The sequence below is a fragment of the Amblyraja radiata genome, chromosome 5 (genome assembly GCF_010909765.2).
Source record: "Amblyraja radiata isolate CabotCenter1 chromosome 5, sAmbRad1.1.pri, whole genome shotgun sequence".
In the NCBI taxonomy this organism is placed as follows: domain Eukaryota; kingdom Metazoa; phylum Chordata; class Chondrichthyes; order Rajiformes; family Rajidae; genus Amblyraja; species Amblyraja radiata.
This window is the reverse complement of record NC_045960.1, coordinates 27,983,880-28,006,236: the sequence shown is the minus strand read 5'-3', so window position 1 is coordinate 28,006,236 and position 22,357 is coordinate 27,983,880. Positions and strand designations below refer to the sequence as shown.

The window sequence follows — 22,357 nt, the reverse complement described above, 5'->3', positions numbered from 1 at the left end:
AAATTAAATGCAAAACACCAAATGCTGGAGTAACTCAGCAAGTTATACAGCACCTGTGGAGCGATTGAATAAGAAACGTTTCAGACAGAGGAAGGGTCCCGATCCCAAACGTTGTCCTTCCATTCCACCACAGATGCTGTCTGATCTACTGAGTTACTCCAATACTTTTTTTGCTCAAGATTCCACCATCTGCAGTTCCAACAAAAATCATCATTAATTGCCGGTTATATTGTGGTGGGACTTTTTAAGGCCTAGCTCCCAAGGTCAGAGCCATGAGAAAATGAGGAAAATATTTTTTGGTGCGAAATTTTTTGTCAGATATCTTTCTCCTGCTTTTTTAAACAAAATTAATTTATATTACAGTTGTACAACACATTGGTGCGAACACATTTGGAGTAATGTGTTTCGGTCACCCTGCTATAGGAAGGATGTCATGAAGCCGGGAAGAAGCCTGTACTCTGTCCATGAGGATGTTGCCAGGACTCAAGCGCCTGAGCTATACGGAGATGTTGGGCAGGCTCTGCCCCTATTCCTTACAACTCAGGAGACTGAGAGGTGAACCTATCGAGGTGTATAAGATCATGGGAAGAATGGATAAGGGTGAATGCACAGTCTTTTAGCCAGAGTAGGGGAATCAAAAACTAGGGGACGTAGAGAAGGGGGGGGGGAAGAAGAGTTGGGGGAAGAGTTGTGAGAGGTTAACTAAAATTAGAAAATTCAATGTTCATTTTTGTAAGCCACCCAAGCGGAATATGAGGTGCTGTTCCTACAATTTGCTCGTGGCCTCAAGTTGGCAATAGAGTAGACCCCGGACAGAAAGGTCAGTGTGGGAACGGGGAGGGGAGTTAAAATGGTTAGCAACTGGGAGATCCGGTCAGCCTTGGCGGACCGAGCATATGTGTTTGGTGAAACGGTCACCGAAATTACACTTGGTCTCACCAATGTTAGAAACAGTGCCCCTGCCAGCTTGGAACAGATGCTCCAAGTGCTAACCAGTCAGTGGAAAGACTATACATGATTACAATCGTGTCATCCACCGTGTACAGGTACATGATAAAGAGAATATCGTTTAGTACAAGATAAAGTACAGTAAAGTCTGATTAAAGATAGTCCGAGAGTCTCCAGTGAGGAAGATGGTAGCTCAGGACCACTCTCTAGTTGTTGATAGGATGGATCAGGAGGTGTGCGTTTTCACATTTCTGTACCTCTTGCCTGATGGAAGAGGGGAGAAGAGGGAGTGCCCGGGGTGAGACTCGTCCTTGATTATGCTTCTTGTTCATCAGTTACTGCGTTCCATGGATAACAATATGAATCAAAGTGATGTTATACATCTCCTACACGTCAGGTATATTTTACTTTTATGATAATGTACATAACCCCATCTAACAGTGGCTTGATTTGTGTGTTTTAAGTTCAATATCTTAACAGAGTTAATGGAAAATATACAATCCTACCATTTGTATTGCTTTTCTTCTTAACTCCCACTCATTCCATTCATATGATCTAACAATGTTTGGTTCCAGGATGTGAGTATCAGTTTGTGTGCTGCTGTCACATTTTGCAATGGCTTTCTTGCATTTTCCCGGCTAGGATTTAGAAAGAAAATACGGGGAGAAAAGGCAAATACTAGAATGAAAAACTGGAAACAGTTTAGTTTATTATCACGTGTACTGAGGTACAGTGAAAAGCTTTTGTTGCGAGCTAACCAGAAGTGACTTGCTCTGCGTTCTTCAAATGGTGAAGAGATTGTTTAGCTTGTCTCAACCTTCAAACCAATCACCCCCGCTCATGGCTCCAGATATACCATGGTAAGGAGAACTACCTAGTAAATCACAGTGAATTTCTCCTCCTTTCTCCTCTATTGAACGAGGATTTTGGCAGCTCTTCAGCATCTGGCTTCAATGATCACGACAAATGATTTCAGTGAAGCATTCAGCACCGGTTGCTTCATCACCAAATCTGATTCTATAAAAGCATGAACGTCTTCTGTCGAAGGTAGTCAATAGTAATAAGGAGTGAGAATAAATTGTTTATTTGCTTCGGTTATTCACAGGTAAGTAACTTGTGTAATTTAGTGCCAGTGTAAGTGTGAACATTGCGCACAGAATGATTGCTCAGCATGAAAATGCAAAATTTCTTGAAGGATAAGAACAATACCACTTTGCCCCTTAAAACTATAAAACATTGAATAGTACAGCACTGGACCAGGTCTTTTGGGCCACACGTCCATGCCGAACCTGGTGCATTTGCCTCTTTCTGTAATCTGTCTACATATCCATTCCTCAATCTCCTGCTATTGGGAGGCCTACAGTATAATCCCGTTTTGCCTCAGTGGACGAACCCTCCAGTATACCCTTTCTGAGTGCTGCCATGATATTCTCCCTGATTAGCATAGCAACTCCTCCACCTCTTTCCCCTCCCTCTCTATCACATCTGAACCATCAAATCCCTGGAGAGTCGAGCTGCCAGTCATGTTCCTTTCGCAACCAAGTCTTCGTAATGGTGCAATATCATAGTTCCCAGCCCTGATCCAGGCTCTAATTTCATCTTTTTTATTCACGATACTCCTAGCAAGCCTAAAGTGTACAAGTTTATGAAAAATAATTTCCTGTCTGACCTCATTTCCTTTTACTTCATGATCTTAGTTCTATTAACAAAAAGCAGAAATTTAGGTAGAGATAAACAGGGATAGGTCATCCAGACCTCAGATCCGTTCCATAATGCTCATAACCACATTATATCTTCATTCAATCCAGTTGCCTTTTCTACACATCCTTACATGATTTTGCCTGGTGAAAAATGATCAACCCGAAAGGTAGCATCCTTATGATTTTATTCCAGAAAAGAGTCCCACACATCTACTATCCTTTGAATAGAAAGGTATTTCCTAACCCTTCTTCTGAAGGATCTTGGTCTGAATTACAAATATGTTTCTTTTCTAGACTCCTACTCCAGCAAAATATGTTTCTCTCTATTTAACCCAGCAAATGTTTCCTTGGAGTCAATTCAGCATAAAGACAGGTCAGGGAGGCGGCTCACCACCAGCAATCAGAGATGGACATTAAATACTGGCCTCATCATATGTCAATGAATAATTTTTTTAAATCCCAAATACCTTAACAAAGCCGTCTCTTATCCCCTGTATAATGCCTCCGCATAATCCAACTTTTGGGTCCCTGGTAATGTTTTGGTGAAGCTTATTTGCAGTTCTGATACGGTCAACATAATCTTTTGAAGACGTGATACTCAGAAATGTTCACACCACATCTCAGGTGTATTAACCAGTATTCTTTACAGCTGTAGCAAAGTTTATCCTATATTCCAACCCTTATGTTTAAAAAAGCTAATAATATTCCATTAGGCATGAATATTTTTGTACATAATTGCAGTGATGGGGCAAATGGATCACTAAATTGCTTTGGAAGACTATTGGAAAAATATTTTTCTATATTCATAATATCTATTTCTAGCTATTTGATACAAATTAAATCACCTCACGCTGTGTTGAAATGTGTCTGCCACAATTTAGCCCACTCACATAATTGATCAATGTCACTTTGTAATTTTTAAAATCTTATTTATACTGCTTACTAATCTTTGTATCATTGACACACTTGAATACGTAGCTTGGATTGTGTCTCTCCAACTTGTTTGAATGACTACCGACCGGTGGCCCTCACCTCGGTAGTCATGAAATGCTTTGAGAGGCTGATCAAGAACTACATCTGCGCCTTTCTCCCTTGCACCATGGACTCGCTGCAGTTCGCATACCGTCCAAACAGATCCACGGATGATGCGGTCTCCCAGGTTTTGCACACCACTCTTTCTCGCCTTGACAGCCAGAAGGGGGGCTACGTGAGGATGCTGTCCATTGATTTCAGTTCAGCTGCTGGAACAGGGACTGAACACTCCCCTGTGTGCCTGGGTCCTGGACTTTCTCACCGCCAGGCCCCAGATGGTCAAGATGGGGAGACATACCTCCAACCCCCTCACCCACAGGATCCCACCAGGGTTGCGGCCTCAGCCCCCTACTGTACTCCCTGTACACACATGACTGTGTGGCCAGGTTCAGGTCCAACTCCATCATAAAGTTTGCTGATGACACTGTGGTGGTGGGCCTGATCTCCAACAACAATGAGAAGGCCTACATGGAGGAGGTGGCTGATCTGGCACTCTAGTGTCAGAACACAGCCTCCTCTTGAATGTCACTAAAACTAAGGAGCTGATTGTGGACTTTAGAAGGGCACAACAACCGAGGACGTACACGCAACTGGGGATAAATGGGACTACTATGGATAGTGTGAGCAGCTTTAAATACATGGGAGTCCACATCACAGAGGATATGACATGGACAACACACACTGCCGCACTGGTGAGAAAGGCAAGGCAGCACCTTTACCACCTAAGGCAGCTGAGGAAATTAAGAGTCTCTCTGAGGATCCTTCAATCCTTCTACTCTGGTGCAGTAGAAAGCATCTTGACCGGAAACGTCTCGAACTGGTTTGGCAACAGCTCTGCACAGGACAGGAAGGCTCTGCAGAGAGTAGTGCATTCGGCCGAATGCACCATGGGAACTACACTCACCCCCTTGCAGGACCTATACACCAGGAGGTGCTGATCCAAAGCCAGCAAGATAATGAAGGACCCCAACCACCCCAGCATCGGACTGTTCCAGCTGCTACGGTCAGGCAGACGCCTCCGCTGTCACCCTGCAAAAACAGAGAGGATGAGACAGAGTTTCTTCCCACAGGCCAACAGGACTGTAAACTCTGATCTCACCCGGGACTAATTTACTAATTTACTGTTGTGTCTTTTAAAAAAAAATGTAAATACTGGTTGTGTTCTGTTGTTCTGTTGTTTTGCACAATCCCGCAGGCATTGCCACTTTCATTTCACTGTACATCTTGTAGGTGTATGTGACAAATAAAGTTGATTTGACTTGACTTGAATTGAAGCCGTTAGCAGATATCATAGGTAGTCAAAATGTCGGCACAGATCTTTGAAGGAAATCAATGTGACCTCCATCTGTAGGGAACAATTCTTGAATCGAAGGAGCTTTGGAACATAGTTTAGTTTAGTTTAGTATATGGTCACGTGTACCGAAGTACAGTGACAAGCTTTTGTTTGCTTGCTATCAAGCCAAAAAAAAGAGTATACATGAATATAATCAAGCCATCCACAGTGTACAGGTGTGTTTGCACTAAATGTTGTACCCTTTATCCTTTAACATTGAAGTCCAATTAAAGATAGCTCAAAAGGCTTACGTGATATTCATGCTCAAGTGTTATTATATTATTTTAACACTGTTTTTGGGCTTATTTTAACCCGTTAACTTTAGCGGGTTCCAATCCTTGATTTAGTATTAATCTAAAAAATAAACATTTGGTTTATCAGGTGAGGGCAGATGATAAGTGATAATCGGCAGGTGCTTGCCATGTCAGTGTCTTACTTGATAGCATGAAACCTCGTGTGGTCTGCAGTCTAGGTCAATGCTGAGGACACCAAAATTATCTCTGCATATTAAAGAATGTCACCACCTCTGGTGAGCAGGGCATAGACAAATCCTAACAATGGAAACTGGGACATTGGATACTAACTAAACTCCATGAGTGCAGCTACCAAAATGTTGCCATGCCATAGAAACATAGACATAGAAAATAGGTGCAGGAGTGGGCCATTCGGCCCTTCGAGCCTGCACCGCCATTCAATATGATCATGGCTGATCATCCAATTCAGTATCCTGTCCAGTATTCAGTATCCTTCTCTCCATACCCCCTGATCCCTTTAGCCACAAGGGCCACATCTAACCCTCTTAAATATAGCCAATGAACTGGCCTCAACTACCTTCTGTGGCAGAGAATTCCAGAGATTCACCACTCTGCCATGAGTTGTTTTGAGGAGGATCATGCAGGGTGGACTGGATTTCTTGTGTGCAATACTACAGGAATATCTGCTACATTTTCTTCTTTAGACTTTAGAGCGTGGTCCTTTGGACCACCGAGTCCACGCCGACCAACGATCACCCCATACACTAGCACTATCCTACACACAAGGGACAATTTGCAGAAGCCAATTGACCTACAAACCTATACTTCTTTGAATGTGGGAGGAAACCAGAGCAGGAGAGAAAACCCACGCGGTCACAGGAAGAAGGTACAGACGGTACCCATAGTCAGGATCAAATCCGGGTCACTGGCACAGTAAGGCAGCAACTCTACCTCAGTGCCACTGTGCCACCCTTCTCTTTCCTTTGCTTCTCTCATGGGCTCTTACTTGTTTCCTTTTTGCCACCTCTAATATATCTTTTTTCCCCCCCTATTATTGTGATCTTCAAATGATCATCAAATATTTAGAACTTTATTCTAAAACACTAGAGATAATTTTGTCATAGTAAGTAAGTAATGTGTGTTGGTCGGTGCGGACTCGGTGGGTCGAAGGGCCTGTTTCCGCGCTGTATCTCTAAGCTAAACTAAATTAAAGATGCACAAAGCTCGTTAGTTACGAATAAAATATTTTAAGAGAACTGTACTCTTATCTAAGTATTTCAAAAATGGTATCTACATATGAAGCCAACTCTAAATTCCACTTTTTGTTTAAATCTCACAATTTTGGTCAGAATGCCCAATGTATCAAAGTCTCAGTTTTGACAAAATTAGCACCATTTTCCATTCACTACATTGAAATGTGGAACTTGGAATGGGGACAAGTTCTAGCGCTCAGAGACTGCAAATAATGTGTGGTTTATTTCCGTTTCCTTTCATGCACAGTGAAGTGGGATTTAAGGGGGTTTTACCTGTGAATAGGGAGTAATTGTGGAGAACTGCTGATGGAGCTCCAGGAGTTGAATGAGCTCTGGAGATTGTTTGGCTTCCTCCGCTGCCTTAACAATATAATAATCGGGCTTTTGAGCAAAAGCGGTGGCAGCCTCCTTTGAGGAGAAGGTGTAATATTTTTCTTGATATTTAAGAATCCCAATAGCTGGATTGCCTGAAAAACAAAATTTATTTAAAGTAATTTCTACAAAATGCTTTAAATTAGATTCCCCTGCTTCTACTTGTGACATGGTGACACAGCAGTAGAGTTGCTGAATATGATTATATTTTTTGATCATAGCTGCCTAACATGAACAATGGCAATGAAAAGGTATCAAATTTCCTTTAGGAAATTTAAAAAAAGGGATGTTTATAAAGTAAGTTGTACAGGTACTTCTATTAAAAATTTTGCTGTTCAAAAAGCTCTGAATTTAAAATCGTTAGTATTATTGGACAGTACCAATGGACCATAAATTCTTGGTAGACAAAAGGAAATAGGCAACATTTCGGGCCGAAACCCTTCTTCAAACATTGCCTATTTCCTTCGCTGCATAGATGCTGCTGCACCCGCTGAGTTTCTCCAGCACTTTTGTCTACCTTCGATTTTCCAGCATCTGCAGTTCCTTCTTAAGACCTTAAATGCTTCTCCACTAGATGTGAAAGCAACAGGAAAAAACATAGTTTTTCGCTTTTATGTAGTTCAGGAAGCCAAAAAGTAGGATTTTCAGGTTATTTATGCCCTTGGAATGGTACATAGCACGCAGAGGGTAGAAGACCAAGAAAATAACAGTGTGTTGAAATATTCAAGTTTAACTTCCTGAAGACAAACTCAGTAGTCAATTCTAGTCACATAACTAAGATCAAAAGCTTTTCAGTTGAGTGGCAAAAAAACAGAGCCATCTCCTATAGTTTCACAACAGAAATAAGTTTTTGCCATTTATCACATTTTGGTGCATATATTTGTTTTGCAGGCTTGGAATGGGAAGTATAAGAGACCCAAAGAACAGCAAAGAAAGACAACATTAAAAAATTCAAAAAGAACATTTAAAATAACTTAGCCAGAGGTGTCAAAAGTAACTCTTTTTTTTGAAGTTACAGTTAAAGAAATAGATAGTCAAGGGTAACATAGGTTCTGTAAAAACAATTGAATGTAATAATGGTCAAATTATTGAATAATTACTAGGCTACAGTATTCACTGGCAAAGAAAAGGCATTCATGAGAAGGTAATCAAGTTTAAGTAAACAATCAAACCTTATTAGAGATGTAAAGACGGGCAACCTCACTACCACCCAGGATTTAATCTTCTAAAACCTCTCAATTCTGGACTTATTCCTTTGGATTGTAAAATTGGAAATTTAAGTGCATTGTTCAAGGAAGTTTGCAAAGAGGAAACAGAAAATTGTGGATCTATGAGTCAAGCATCCGTTTAGGGGTGGCACAGCGGTAGAGTTGCTGCCTTACAGCGCCAAAGACCCGGGTTCGATCCTAACCGCGTGTGCTGTCTGTACGGAGTTTGTACATTCTCCCTGTGAGCCTATGGGTTTTCCCTGGGTGCTCCAGTTTCCTTCCACACTCCAAAGACGTACAGGTTTATAGGTCAATTGACTTCGGTAAAAATTGTAAATTGTCCTTAGTGTGTGGGATGGTGCTAGTGTACGGGGATCGCTGGTCGGCACAGACTCAGTGGGCTGAAGGGGCCTGTTTCTGCACTATATCTCTCAACTAAACTGTTTGAAATCCATAATTAGTTCCTTGTTTCTTCAATAAAAGCCTGATTTGTCTATATACCTTTGAGAAGGAGACCATGTCTTGCACTAAGTGTGTAGGCACAGAATCCTCGATACTGCACGATCAGTTGTTGGCAATGTAGGGTGTTGTCTGGAAAGATCCACTCACGATTCTTGATGTCTGATGGATTTATTTTCTCTTCTGCACAGCAAAACAGCGGGAGTTAGTCAGGGTAAACATTTGTCACATATTGTTAAATTAATGTTTAAGAAGGAACTGCAGATGCTGGATTTCCTTTGCTGCATAGATGCTGCCTCACCCGCTGAGTTTCCCCAGCATTTTTGTCTACCTTGTTAAATTAATGCTCTCTTTATATGAAGATACAGGTTTTTCTAGACATGTTCCTAAATAAGATGGTGATGACCCACCCACTGATCTCATGAAACATTAGTCATAAAGTCATAGAGTTATACAGCGTGGAAACAGGCCCTTCGGCCCAACTTGCCTCATCACTGTCCCACCTGCCTGCGTTTGGCCCATATCCCTCCAAAGTTGTCCTATCCATGTACCTGTCCAAGGTACACACAAATGCTGGAGAAACCCAGCGGGTGCAGCAGCATCTATGGAGCGAAGGAAATAGGCTCACAAATAGGCTCATGTACCTGTCCAATTGTTTCTTAAACATTACAATAGTCCCTGCCTCAACGACCTCCTCTGGCACTTCGTTTCATACACCCACCACCCTTTGTGTGAAAAAGTTGCCCTTCAGATTCCTAATAATTCTTTTTCCCTTCACCTTAAACCTATGTCCTCTGGTTCACGATTCCCCTACTCTGGGCAAGAGTCTCTGTATTTTTATTTATATTTATTTATTTATTAGTTATTTATTTCGGACAGAATCAAAGAATAAAAAGCAAATGTGAAACAGCATACAAAAAACAAAACACAAATATTTATAAAGTGTCATAAACAATATCTATAAATAAATGAAATCATATGTGTCCGAAAAGGAGCAGGAAGAAGCCAAAGCTTATTAATTCCCACCCCTTATTCAACTGCTTGTAATTATCTCATACAAATTTAGCAGCTATATGTACACTATATGTACACCAGCAGCTATATGTACACCAAATTATTTACATTTGAACACTAATCAAATATTTACAAAGCCATACAAAAAAGAAAAAAAGAAAAAGAAAAGAAAAAACCCGCAAATACTATACAGTATCTTAGTCATATATACAACCCATCACTCTATAATCACCCTTCCCAATACAATCAGTATAACAAATGTCTACTCGATTTATTCCTCTCATGATTTTATACACTATAAGATCACACCTTATCCTCCTGCGCCCCAAGGAAGAGAGTCCCAGCCTGCTCAACCAGGCAACATCCTCGTAAATCTGCTCTATACCCTTTCCACTTGACAGCATCTTTCCTGTAACATGGTGCCCTGTTGTGATGTAACATTCTGCGTGTTAAATGCTAGTCGACTTTATTGTTTTCGCCACGGGTAACTTATTGGTTTAAAAACAGAACATGCGGGAGGTTTTCAGCAAGACAAACTGTAGAGACAGGAACAGACTTAATATTACAGGGTAATAACCCATCATCAGAAATTAAAAAGTAAAAAAATAAGTGCATTTTAAGTTAAAGAGAGAAAGAGAGAGGGAATGAGAGAGAAAAAGAGAGGGAGAAAGAGAGAGAATGAGAGAGAGAACAGGAGAGTGAGAAAGAAAGGGAGAGAAAGAGAGAATGAGAGAGAGCGAGCAAGTGAGAGAGAGAGAGGGAACGAGAAAGGGAAAGATGAGAGGAATAAAAGGAATGTCCATGAAAGGGCAAGGTCGAGGTTGCCCAGGTGATACAACTGTTTTCAGTGTCAGAGGATGGTAGTTAACCTCAGCTAATATATGACTCTATGTCTATGAAAGTGTAGCAAATAGTTCTGACACAAACAAAAATGCTGATTATCCGGAATTGTTAAGTTCAACATTAATTTCCAAGGACTGCAGCAAAAACACAAGGGACGTCTCATTTTCTGCGCAGCCTTTTCACCCGTAATATTAACTCAATTTTTCTCTCCACCTATACTGTCAGAAGAGATACGACTTTGCCTTCCATCACAGTGAGGAGGAGATTCACTGTGATGGATGTTTGTGTAAATTGCGTTGTGTCTTGGTTCTTTTTCTTGTGTGTATGACTGCAGAAACCAAATTTCGTTTGAACCTCAATGAGGTTCAAATGACAACAAATAAATTGTATCATTGTATCATTGTATCAGAAGGGCCAAGGATTCCCAGCAATTTCGGTCCAGATTTACTGCATTCGCATTTGCGGTTTCGATTTTTTAACCTATTGGTTACCTTCAAAAATATAAAAATGTTAAACTTATTTGTAAAAAGTATCTTGAAACCAGGAAGTGAGCAGCTCTTCTATCAGAAAAGCGAAGAGTTATCTGTATTAAAGTATTAAATCTGAAGAAGGGTCTCGACCCGAATGTCACCCATCTCTCCAGAGATGCTGCCTGTCCCGCTGAGTTACTCCAAAATTTTGTGTCTATCTTTTATTAAAGTGGGGATATGTGTTGTGTAATACCCTTTCAACTCTTCAATTCTTTTGTCTCACGCCTTCTGCTTTTTCATTTCTCACCTTCGTCCAACCATTTATCGCCCCTCATAAGTGTTCACATATTACCTGCCAGGTTTTGTTCTGCCCCTCTGCTCTTCAAGCATTCTTCCCCCCCCCCCCCCCCCCCCCCCTTTTAAATCAGTCTGAAGAGGGGCCCCAACACGAAATGCCACCTTGTTCTCCAGATATGCTGCTTGACCTGCTGAGTTACTTTTGGGGGATTTTTTAAAATAAACCAGCATCTTTGTTCCTTGTTCCTTTGTTCCTTGTTTCTACTATATGCGCTGTGTACCCTGGCCACCCATATCAAGCCCGCTGACTCCTGACATTACGGACGCCATAAGTTTTGACAATTAAGTACAAGTCTTTGGGCTGAGATTCATGTTTAGATAAGTTGTTCCAGCTTTTTTTGTCAATCTGAGCGTACCGTATCCAACTACATGTGCGTACAGGTCCCAAAATCGTTGCCATTGTGTGCATTTCAACACAGTGGAATTTGAGAACATAAAAAATATGTCCGTGTTCGTGTTGGCAAGAACACTTCAGGCTCGATCACGCTGAGCACCGGCTCCCGTCAGGCTGTGTGCTCAGCCCGCTGTTGTTCACACTGCTCACACATGACTGTGCTGCCAGATTCAGGGACAATAAGATCATAAAATTTGCGGATGACACAACAGTGGTGGGACTCATCAGCGGAGATGACGAATCAATGTACAGGGAGGAAGTAAAACAACTAGTGGACTGGTGCGGCAACAACAATCTAGCATTAAATGTCGACAAAACAAAGGAGATGGTTGTCGACTTCAGGAGGGCGCAGCCAAAACACACACCCCTCAACATCAGTGGCACCACAGTGGAGAGAGTGGAGAGTATTAAGTTCCTCGGTGTGCAAATTACAGACAGTCTCACCTGGTCCAGGAACAACACTGGGATTGTCAAACGGGCCCATCAGCGACTGCACTTCCTGAGGAAACTCAAACAGGCCTCACTCCCCACTAACATCCTCAGGACTTTCTACAGGGGCACGGTGGAGTCTGTACTCACGTACTGCATGAACACGTGGTACTCCAACTGTAACTGCTCAGACAGAAAGGCTCTGCAGAGGGTAGTGAGGGGACCAGAGAGGATCATTGGCGTCTCCCTACCCTCGGTACAAGAACTGTTCCAGAGCCGCGGTCTGAAAAAAGCTCTGAGAATAGCTAAGGACAAACTGCACCCCCTCCACACACACCTGGATCTCCTGCCATCAGGCAAGAGATACCGTAGCATCAAAGCCCGGACTACAAGACTGTTAAACAGCTTCCTGCCACAGGCTGTGAGGCTGCTAAACAGTCACTCTGTACTCACAGTCACCTGATTCTGCGGCTTTGCACTGACATTTTAATAACTCTGGTACTGGCAACTCAAATCAGCTGCCCTGGACATTTAAGTTTCATGTGCGATGCTCCGGTATTCCCTGGGAAACGTCTTCTCATTTTGCACTGTGCAACAGTTGCTTTGCAAGATGACAATAAAGGTTGATTTGATTTTGATTTGAATAGGAAAAGGTAGCTCTGGGCCCTTTAATACGATCATGGCTGATTTACCCCAGGCCTCAACTCCTCCTCTGTGCCAATGCCCATATCTCTCAGAACAACAATTTATCTACTTCCACAGTCATAAAGCTACACAGCATAGAAACAGGCCCTTCAACCCACCTTGTTCCTGCCATCCAAGTTAGCATACTGGGCTTGTTCCACCTGCCTGCACTTGGCCCTCTAAACCCAGTCTGTCCATGCATTCGTCCAAATGTATTTAAAAAATCATTATTGTTACCACTTCAATAACTTTCACTGGGAGTTCATTCCAGATACGGACTACCCTTTAAATGAAAAAGTTACCCCTGAAGTCCCTCTTAAATCTCTAGTCCCTCCTAAGGTATAATCCCTCCAATTTCAGAATACTCTACCCTTGGGAAAAAGACTACACTTCTAAAGATCGACCCTCTGGGACAATGAATTCCGTAGATTCTGTGAAATTAAATTTCTACACACCTCACTTTTAAATAGCTGGTCCTTTTTCTTGTAACAATGTTCCCTCCTTTGAGACTTGTGAAACCATTTCAACATCTCCGCTTCATGTCCCCTTCTAATCTTAAAAATGTCCATAAGGTCACCCCTCATTCTCCTAAATTCCAAACAATATAGACCCAACCTGTGTATCCTCACAATGGAAGTCCTCTTTATATCCATCTGACTGCATCTGAATAACTACATTGTTAATTTAGTTAAGGGGAGCAAAACTGCGCAGAGCACTCTCCCTGTGGTCTCACAAAAACTTCCTAGTGCTAAATTCCCAACTGCTTTGCAAAGAAGGCCAAAGTGCTATTTGCCTTTGTGCAGTATGACTTGCTGCATTTGCCTGCTAAAATATTTGCTTCACACACATAAGGACACCTGAATCCTGTTTCGTCCACTCATTCAATCTAACTATAATCCCTTGGCAATCACAATATGAAGGAGGAGAGCAACTAGAACAAACAAAGGTGGCATCTACAGAGTAGTTTGAGTTGAGTTTAGTTTATCGTCACATGTACCGAAAGACAATGGGGACAAGCTGAAAGACAATACATGGTTACATTAGAGCCATTAAACTGTGTAGAGATACAGGATAAAGGCAATAACGTGAATAACGTTTAGTGCAAGGTAAAGTACAGTAAAGTCCAATCAAAGATAGTCTGAGAGTCTCCATTGAGGAAGTCGCTCAGGACCGCTCTCTAGTTATGTCGGATGGTTCTGTTGCTTGATAACAGCTGGGAAGAAGCTGTCCCTAAATCTGGAATTGTGCATTTTCACACATTGCCTGTTGGGAGAGGGGAGAAGAGGGAGTGGCCGGGGTGCGACTCATCCTTGATTATGCTGGTGGCCTTACTGAGGCAGCGTGAGGTGTAAATGGAGTCAAAGGAAGGGAGGATGGTGTGTTTGTGATGGTCTGGGCTGAGCCCACAATTCTCTGCAATTTCTTGCAGTCTTGGATGGAGATGTTCCCAAACCATGCTGTGATGATGCATCCCGATAAAATGCTTTCTGCATGTGTAGCGTCAGTAGAAGTGTTTGAACTATTTTTTTTAAAACGTACTCATTATGTCATCAAATTCTTGGGCGTGCACATCTCTGAAAATCTCTCCTGGTCCGAGAACACTGATGCAATTATAAAGAAAGCACATCAGTGCCTCTACTTCCTGAGAAGATTACGGAGAGTCGGTATGTCAAGGAGGACTCTCTCGAACTTCTGCAGGTACACTGTAGAGAGCATGCTGACCGGTTGCATCGTGGCTTGGTTCGGCAACTTGAGTGCACAGGAGCGGGAAAGACTGCAAAAAGTTGTAAACTGCCCAGTCCATCATCGGCTCTGACCTCCCTACCATCGAGGGGATCTATCGCAGTCGCTGCCTCAAAAAGGCTGCCAGCATCATCAAGGATCCACACCATCCTGGCCACACACTCATCTCCCCGCTGCCTTCAGGTAGAAAGTACAGGAGCCTGAAATCTGCAACATCCAGGTTCAGGAATAGCTGCTTCCCCACAGCCATCAGGCTATTAAACACAACTCAAACAAAATTCTAAACATTAATAGCCCATTGCACTTTATCTGCTTATTTATGTGTGTATATATATATTCAATGGTATATGGTCACACTGATCTGTTCTGTATTTATTTATGCCTACTATATTCTGTTGTGCTGAAGCAAAGCAAGAATTTCATTGTCCTATCAGGGACATGTGACAATAAACTATCTTGAATCTTGAATCTCTTGAAGTATATATAGTACGATTATTGGCAAAGTTGAGTTTGGTAAGAAGCTAAAAGAATGAGAATGGTTTTCCAATCATTGAAGTAAATGTACTCCTTATCAACAGTGCCATCTTTAGGACGCTGCAGTCACCAAGACTGTAAGAGAGCCATTTTAACCAGAGGCTCCTAATGGAAAATGAACCCAAGTTGCATAGCTTCCTGTTTACTTGAACCTCCGATCAAAGCCAATGAAGAGGTGTGTGAAATAGATGCCTGATTCAGTTTAATTATTCCCAATAATGTCAATTTTATCCAGGGCAGAGTGTTGATATTTCTTGATATTATTGGTTTAAGAATGAGTCACAGATTGTTGTAAAAGGGATGTCGCAACAGGTTCTTATTAGTAATTCTTAACATTGTTTGCCAGGGAAAGAAAATATGATTCATTCAGAGATTCTATCAATCTGCAATCCCACTTGGCTCCCTGACTCTTGTGTTCAAATCCCAAATCTGCTTTACTGCAAAAAGAAGCCCCAAAATGGGAGCTCACGTTTGCAAAATCTGGCAAAATTCTTCTCCCTTTCCAACACCCAAGATACTTCAGACATACCTGATACTTCACTCAGTCGCTCAGCATCTGATTTCACATCCGCTCCTTCCAGCAAGGGCCCAATGACACCCTCTGGAAAGAGTTGTGAGTGGCTTCCCATGTATGGATCGAGGTTGGTTAACAAGTTGCTGAAGACACTGAGCAGCACCATCTCATCTTGGAAATGGCTCCACAGGTTGGAGAGACAAATAAAATGAGGCTGGCAAAATAAACAGAAGTCAGAGAGTCATCGAGTTATACAGCGCGGAATCAGCCCAACTCATCCAAGTAACTTAATTGATATACACGGATAAGTCAATGGAATACAAAATACTGGAGTAACTCATTGGGTCGGGCAGCAGCCCTGGAGGACATGGATAGGTGACGTTTCAGTTCAGACTGATCTGTCTGTCAGAGAACATACGTCAGAGAGTCATAGAGTTGCACATTGTGGAAGCAGGCCTTTCAGCCCAATTCATCCATGCCGACCAAGATTCCCTGTGAAAGCTAGTCCCATTTGCCTGTATTTGATCCACATCCAGCTAAACTGTTCCTATCCATGTACCTGTCCAAGTCATATATAAAATGCATGATATTATAGCAAAATAGTTTAGGTTACTGGACAAAGGCCTGGACGATTGATCCAGAGGCATGAGCTGGAAACCCGCTATGATATCTGGTGAAACCAAAATTGAAAAATTAAATCAATCTGGAATTAAAAGAAAGTATCAGTAACTGGAATACCATACAAACACATCTGGCTCATTAATGTTCCCAGGTAAAATAAATCTCCCACCTTTTCGTGGTCATGTTCTCCTAGATCTCCTAAAAATGTTAAACTTATATGTAAAAAGTATCTTGAATCTAAAACCAGGAAGTGAACAGAAGTGAAAGAGTCAAAGTGCTGGAGTATCTCAGCAGGTTAAGCAGCATCTCTGGAGAAACATGGATAGGCAATGTTTTGGGTTGGGATCCTTCTTCAGGAATTCTTTTAATCCTTCGCTTTAAATGGCAACACAAAAGCTATCCAACTTTCAAAGAAGATAGTGATGCACGTTGCAAAGTTCTATAAGATTTTCAACCAGAGAAACAAACCTGATGAGGACAATACCTACATAAACTTGTGCAGTGGGTACTGCTGCCTTTGACTTAACCACAGTGTTCAACTGTTCCATCTCCTTGTTAAATTGCTCCTGGATCAATTCAACCTGTTTAGCACATGTGATGATTTCAGCCTGCATAGGATAAAATTAATGGTTTCAATGGTTTCTTTATTGCCACGTGTACCAGATACAGTGACATACATTTTTTTGCATACAGATCAGCAAGACTATCCCCGTACATAAGCACAATCACCCCGGTCAGTACAGATTATACAGAACACCCCACTGAGTCCAAACGCAAGAGGCTCCATTTTGGCACCATGTAGTTGGCCACAAAGGCCCGTTGTAGCTGCGTCTCCATTACGGTCATCCCACGATCTGATGTCCCTCTACACACCTGGCAACTCTTCAGCCCTTTGTCCGATTAAAAAAAAAAGCCATGACTTCTAAATACCAACCTGTGTGTGTGTGTGTGTGTGTGTGTGTATACGTGTGCGTGTGCATGTGTGTCTAAGAGGGTGAGTGGAGTTGGGATTTTAACTGCTCCATTGGTAACAGGTGGGTGGGGGTGGTACCGGAGTCACGAATCTGAGGGACAACCCTCTCACAAAGACGCCGGTGGGTACGTGGATGAGCTTCCAGATAAAGTATATGAAGCACGTGCAGTAATAACATTTAAAAGACACTTGGACAGGTACGTGGTTAGGAAAGGTTTGGAAGGCTCGTCTAGACCAAAGGCAGGCAAATGGGACTGGCTTAGATGATACATCTTGGTCAGCATGGACGAGTCGAGCTGAAAGGCCTGTTTCCATGCTGTATGACTAAATGCGAGCCGAGTTAACCACACATTAACCATAATATGAGCAGGGATCTGGGATTTGAACTCCATAATGTTGATTCTCCAAGCTTCCTGGTACCCATCAATAAAATCAAAAGGTAAGTGCTCAACTGGGTTTTTGATTGACTGGAACAACGGGATATGAACAAATCATCATCAGTCGCTGTATTTGGGCTCGAGACCAATTGCACAGCTGTTCTACTTAATTTCTTGTTCACCTGATGCAGCTCCATAGGTGCAATACCATTCCCCACAACTAAAATAACTCTTCGTGATTTATTTACTAAATTACAGGCATGATTTTGCATAGTTTGCCCCAGATGTGTTGTTTGACCCCAGCACAACCAGAATGGGTGCAATTCCTGGAATTGCACCCATTCTGGTTGTGCTGGGGTCAAACAACACTCTGGGGCAAACTATGCAAAATCATGCCTGTAATTTAGTAAATAAATCACGAAGAGTTATTTTAGTTGTAGCATTCTTTCCTTTTTCCTTTGAGCAATGGAAATGATAAGAGTTACATGAGTAGGGTAGCAATCGTTGCTAACAGGCATTATAGGAATAGCTACTTGTCGTACATGTTCATTTCAAAGGAACTGAATTTAGGAAGGGGGGGATTTGCAGCATAAATGATACACATCACGTATTTCATCTCCTCACTAATTGGAGTATTTGAAGCACCATCATAATTATAACAGTGTAGCCTTTGCTCTAATACAAGTAAACTACCAGCAAGATCCGAGAAACAGTAAACAACATATAATTGTGTAGGAAGGAACTGTAGATGCAGGTTTACACTGAAGATATGAGGACTGCCGAGAACTAAGGGGGACCCAGCCGGGGAGGAGGGGGGGGGGGTTGATGAAGAAGGGATGGGTACTTTTTGTAACTTTGTTGGTGTATTTGTGGCGACTCTTGTGTGTTACAGTATGTATGCAAAAACAAAGAATTTCACTGTACCCAGGTACATGTGACAATAAAGTTTCATCTTCATCGAAATGCTGGAGTACCTCAGCAGGTCCGGCAGCATCGCCGGAGAAAAGGAATAGGTTGACCCTTTGGGTCAAGACTGCAGTCTGAAGAAGAGTCTCCACCTGAAACATCACCCATTCCTTCTCTCCAGAGATGCTGCCTGTCCCGCTGAGTTACTCCAATATTTTGTGTCTATCCAAGAACATATAATTTCTCTTTTTGTACAATTTATGAAAATCGAGGAATAAATATTGGCCTGGCTATTGGGGATGAATTGCCTGCTCTCCAAATTTGTCTCACAGGACTCCTTTCAGATTCATTTTAGAGATTTGTGTGTTCCAGATTCACCCTTTGGGTCAAACAATCCTTCTTCAGATCTCCTCGAAGCCTCTTACAGTACTTCTCTCCCTAAACCCATTCACTCTAGTTCTAGAGACGTCTGATACAGAGCAAAGTTTGCAACTATCCATATGAATCGGATTGTTCCATTGCTTACCATGATGATGGACAGAAATATCTCATGCTGCCTCACATTGAATAAGGCCTCCTTCAGCTTATCGTGCAACCCATCTGTTTCGTAGCATTGTTGCCGACTTTTCTCCAGCCTCTCGATAATGGCCGTGTAGTGATAAACTAATTGCTGAGTAGCTTGTAGCTCAGAGTCGACATTCTGCTTGGTTGCTGGAAGGGCTTCATTTAGAATGGCAGGCACTGTAATTGCAAATACATTTCAGACAGGCAGAGCATTAGCCTCGTTAACTAACCATGAACTAGATTTATAATTGTTGCCAACCAGATACTTTAATGAAGAATTAAGCAGAAGGAGCCCGAGAGAGCAGTTTATAGACAGTTGAACGTTGGAGGTAAATCACGGGCTAACCATAGGATGTTAAATAAAGTTTTAGTGCACCACACTGTGTGAATGCTATGGTGACTGAAGTTGGGAAAAGGGGAAGTACAACGGGATCTGGGGGTCCTTGTTCATCAGTCAATCAGTAAGCATGCAAGTACAGCAGGCAGTGAAGAAAGCGAATGGCATGTTGGCCTTTATAACAAGAGGAGTTGAGTATAGGAGCAAAGAGGCCCTTCTGCAGTTGTACAGAGCCCTAGTGAGACCACACCTGGAGTATTGTGTGCCTATTTGGTCCCCTAATTTGAGGAAGGACATTCTTGAGGGAGTGCAGTGTAGGTTTACAAGGTTAATTCCCGGGATGGCAGGATTATCATATGCTGATAATGTGCGGGGATCGTTAGTTAGTGCGGACTCGATGGGTCATAGGGCCTGTTTCCGCACTGTATCACTAAACTAAACTAAACTCTCTCAGGCTATCGGGTCTTTTGTCCAAATGTCTTTTAAACGTTGTTAAGTACCTGCCTCAACTGCTTCCTCTGGCAGCTCATTCCATATACCCACCACCTTCTGAGTGAAAAAGTTGCCTCTAATTCCAGTTAAACCTTTCATCTCTCACCTTATTCCTACGTCCTCTGGTTCTTGATTCCCCACCCAGGGTAAAAAACTCTGTGCATTCACCCTATCAAAGGTTCCAGAGAAAACAATCCAAATCAATCCAACCTCTCCCTGTCGCTGAAACCCTGTCATCCATGCAGCATTCTGGCACCTCCTCTGCACTCTCTCCTAAGCCTCCGCATCTTTCCTGTTCCTGTAGATACGAAAGGTTTAAACGGATATGGGCCAAACGCGGGCAGGTGGGATTAGTGCAGAAGGGACATCTTGGTTGGCATGGGCAAGTTGGGCCGAAGGGCCTGTTTCGATGCTGTGATGTGCTGTGAATGTGATCTCAAGGATTGCTTTCATTTAACCATTAATAAGAATTTAGAAATTAGCGAGTCACAAAGGTGTTCTGAAGTGTGTTTAACAAGACTTACAGTCATCAATACCCTCGCCACCCTTCTTGCAGTTTTTGTTGAACAGTCGGATGCCAGTGACAATCATGTTGAGTTCGTTCAGCTGCCGTTCCTTGTCCCTTTTTGTGAGAACAAGAAAGGTTCCCAGTTCTGTCTGTGGAAAGACACTTTGCAGCGCAGCTACAAGAAGTTAAAAAAAGAGATTGCAGGTGTACATCAGCAAACAGAAAGTAATTTATTAGAATCGCAATCTGCACACTTTAGGACATCTCAGCTCTCGGCAGCAGTGCACAACTTTAAATGGACTCTCAGCTGACCTTCTCAACTCACATCTTAGCCACTCACAATATCACAGACTCCAAATGTACATTAATTACATAGCACTCAGCTTCACTTTAACTACATTTTAACCCTACCTCATTCAGATTGATGCTAAAATTCTCTTTCATCGCCTCTCGGCTGAAATTCTCTTTCATCGCGTCTCGCCTTCTCCTCAGGATAGTCAAACCCTTTTCCAAGGGTGGAAATGTCTAAGTCTAGAGGGCATAGCTATAAGGGGAGAGGGGGAAAATATAGTAGAGATGTGCAGGACAGGGTTTTTTTACGCAGAGGGTGGTTGGGGCCTGGAATGCATTGCCTGGGGCAGTAGTGGAAGCTGATATGATAGTGGTATTTAAGCTTTCAGATAGGCACATGGATTTGCAGGGAATAGAGAGATATGGATCTCTTGCATGCAGGTGAGATCAGTTCAACTAGGCATCATGTTCGGCACAGACATTGTGGGCTGAATGGCCCGTTTCTGTGCTGCACTGTTCTATGTGTAAGAAAGAACTGCAGATGCTGGTTTAAATCGAAGGTAGACACAAAATGCTGGAGTAACTCAGCGGGTGAGGCAGCATCTCCTGCTCCAGCGTCCTTTGGCCCTCCCCATCTTCTCATCTGTGCCGTTGTTTAAGTTTTCAAATGTCATTGGAATGCTGCCCCTAAATCATTCTGGAGAGACAAGGTGTGGCAGATGCTGGAATCATGAGCAAAATGCAAAGTGAGGGTGGAACCCAGCAGGCCAGATAGCATCTGCGGAGGGAATGGAAGGCAACGATTTGGGTTGCTCCTGATCAGGCTGAAGAAAGGTCAAAGGACATTTATTGTCACATACACCATTTCTGGTGCAGTGAAATTTGAGTTGCCATTTGCAGCACATCAATAAAAAGTAAAACACAACATTAAAGAAGAATTGAACATAAAACATAAAAACATCCCCCCACAATGGTTCCCACTGTGAGGGAAGGCAGCAAAGTCCTCTCCCTCTATGTTCACCCCGTGGCCGGGCCTATTTGAGGCCTCCGCAGTCGCCACAATGGCGGCCCGATATTACAGGCCCTCTCGCCGGATGATGGAGCTCCGGCGTTGGGAGAATACTCTCAGCGGCTTGGAGTGTCTGGAACGGCCGCTTCCTCCCCGGAGACCGCGGTTCCTGAAGTCCACAGGCCGCGCTGGTCGGAGCTCCGACATTGGCAATCTAGGCGAGAGATCCCAAGCTCCGCGGTGTTCAAAGTTAGCGCCGCTGCAGCTGGACGCTCCGCAGACCCCACAGCTCCGCTGCGCCGCCGCCGAAGCTGAAGTTCTGGCCGGTCCCGGCAGGAAACGCTCCCGCGAAGAGGGGGTGAAGGTGCGGCTCGGAGTAAAGATGCATCTCCGACTAGGTAGGGACCGAGAAAAACAGTTTTCCCTCCCCCTCCCACATAAAAAAGATTAGACCTCCAAAACGAAACATTTTAACATACTAAATATATTTAAAAGGGTTAAAGGATGGACAGCTGCAGGCTGGGCAGCCATACTCAATGGCACCCCCACTCCAGTTCCCACCTGAATCGTTGCAGTCCATTCCCTCCATGGATCGTGCAAGAGCTGGAGCTCCTGAAGGGCCGCACGAGGCAGAAGCTTTCCGGAGGGCTGCAGGCCGCTGCCATACCCCTGCAGGCAACAGGCTGGCTCACACACTGCGGAACCAGGAACTGGCCTGCTGTGGGTCCACTGCTTATC

General features: G+C 43.0%; 1 protein-coding gene across 1 annotated transcript in view; it reads right to left on the bottom strand.

Moving 5' to 3' along the window:
- Positions 1-22,357, bottom strand: part of cfap206 (cilia and flagella associated protein 206) — a 40,014-nt gene that overhangs the window by 1,032 nt on the left and 16,625 nt on the right. Inside the window, exons 5-11 of the mRNA XM_033020841.1 lie at positions 20,336-20,494; positions 18,945-19,159; positions 16,651-16,770; positions 15,557-15,755; positions 8,602-8,742; positions 6,794-6,987; positions 1,455-1,586 (exon numbers count right to left, since the gene is read on the bottom strand). Of these exons, the coding sequence (XP_032876732.1) occupies positions 1,455-1,586; positions 6,794-6,987; positions 8,602-8,742; positions 15,557-15,755; positions 16,651-16,770; positions 18,945-19,159; positions 20,336-20,494 (1,160 nt within the window). The remainder of the gene's footprint in view (positions 1-1,454; positions 1,587-6,793; positions 6,988-8,601; positions 8,743-15,556; positions 15,756-16,650; positions 16,771-18,944; positions 19,160-20,335; positions 20,495-22,357) is intronic.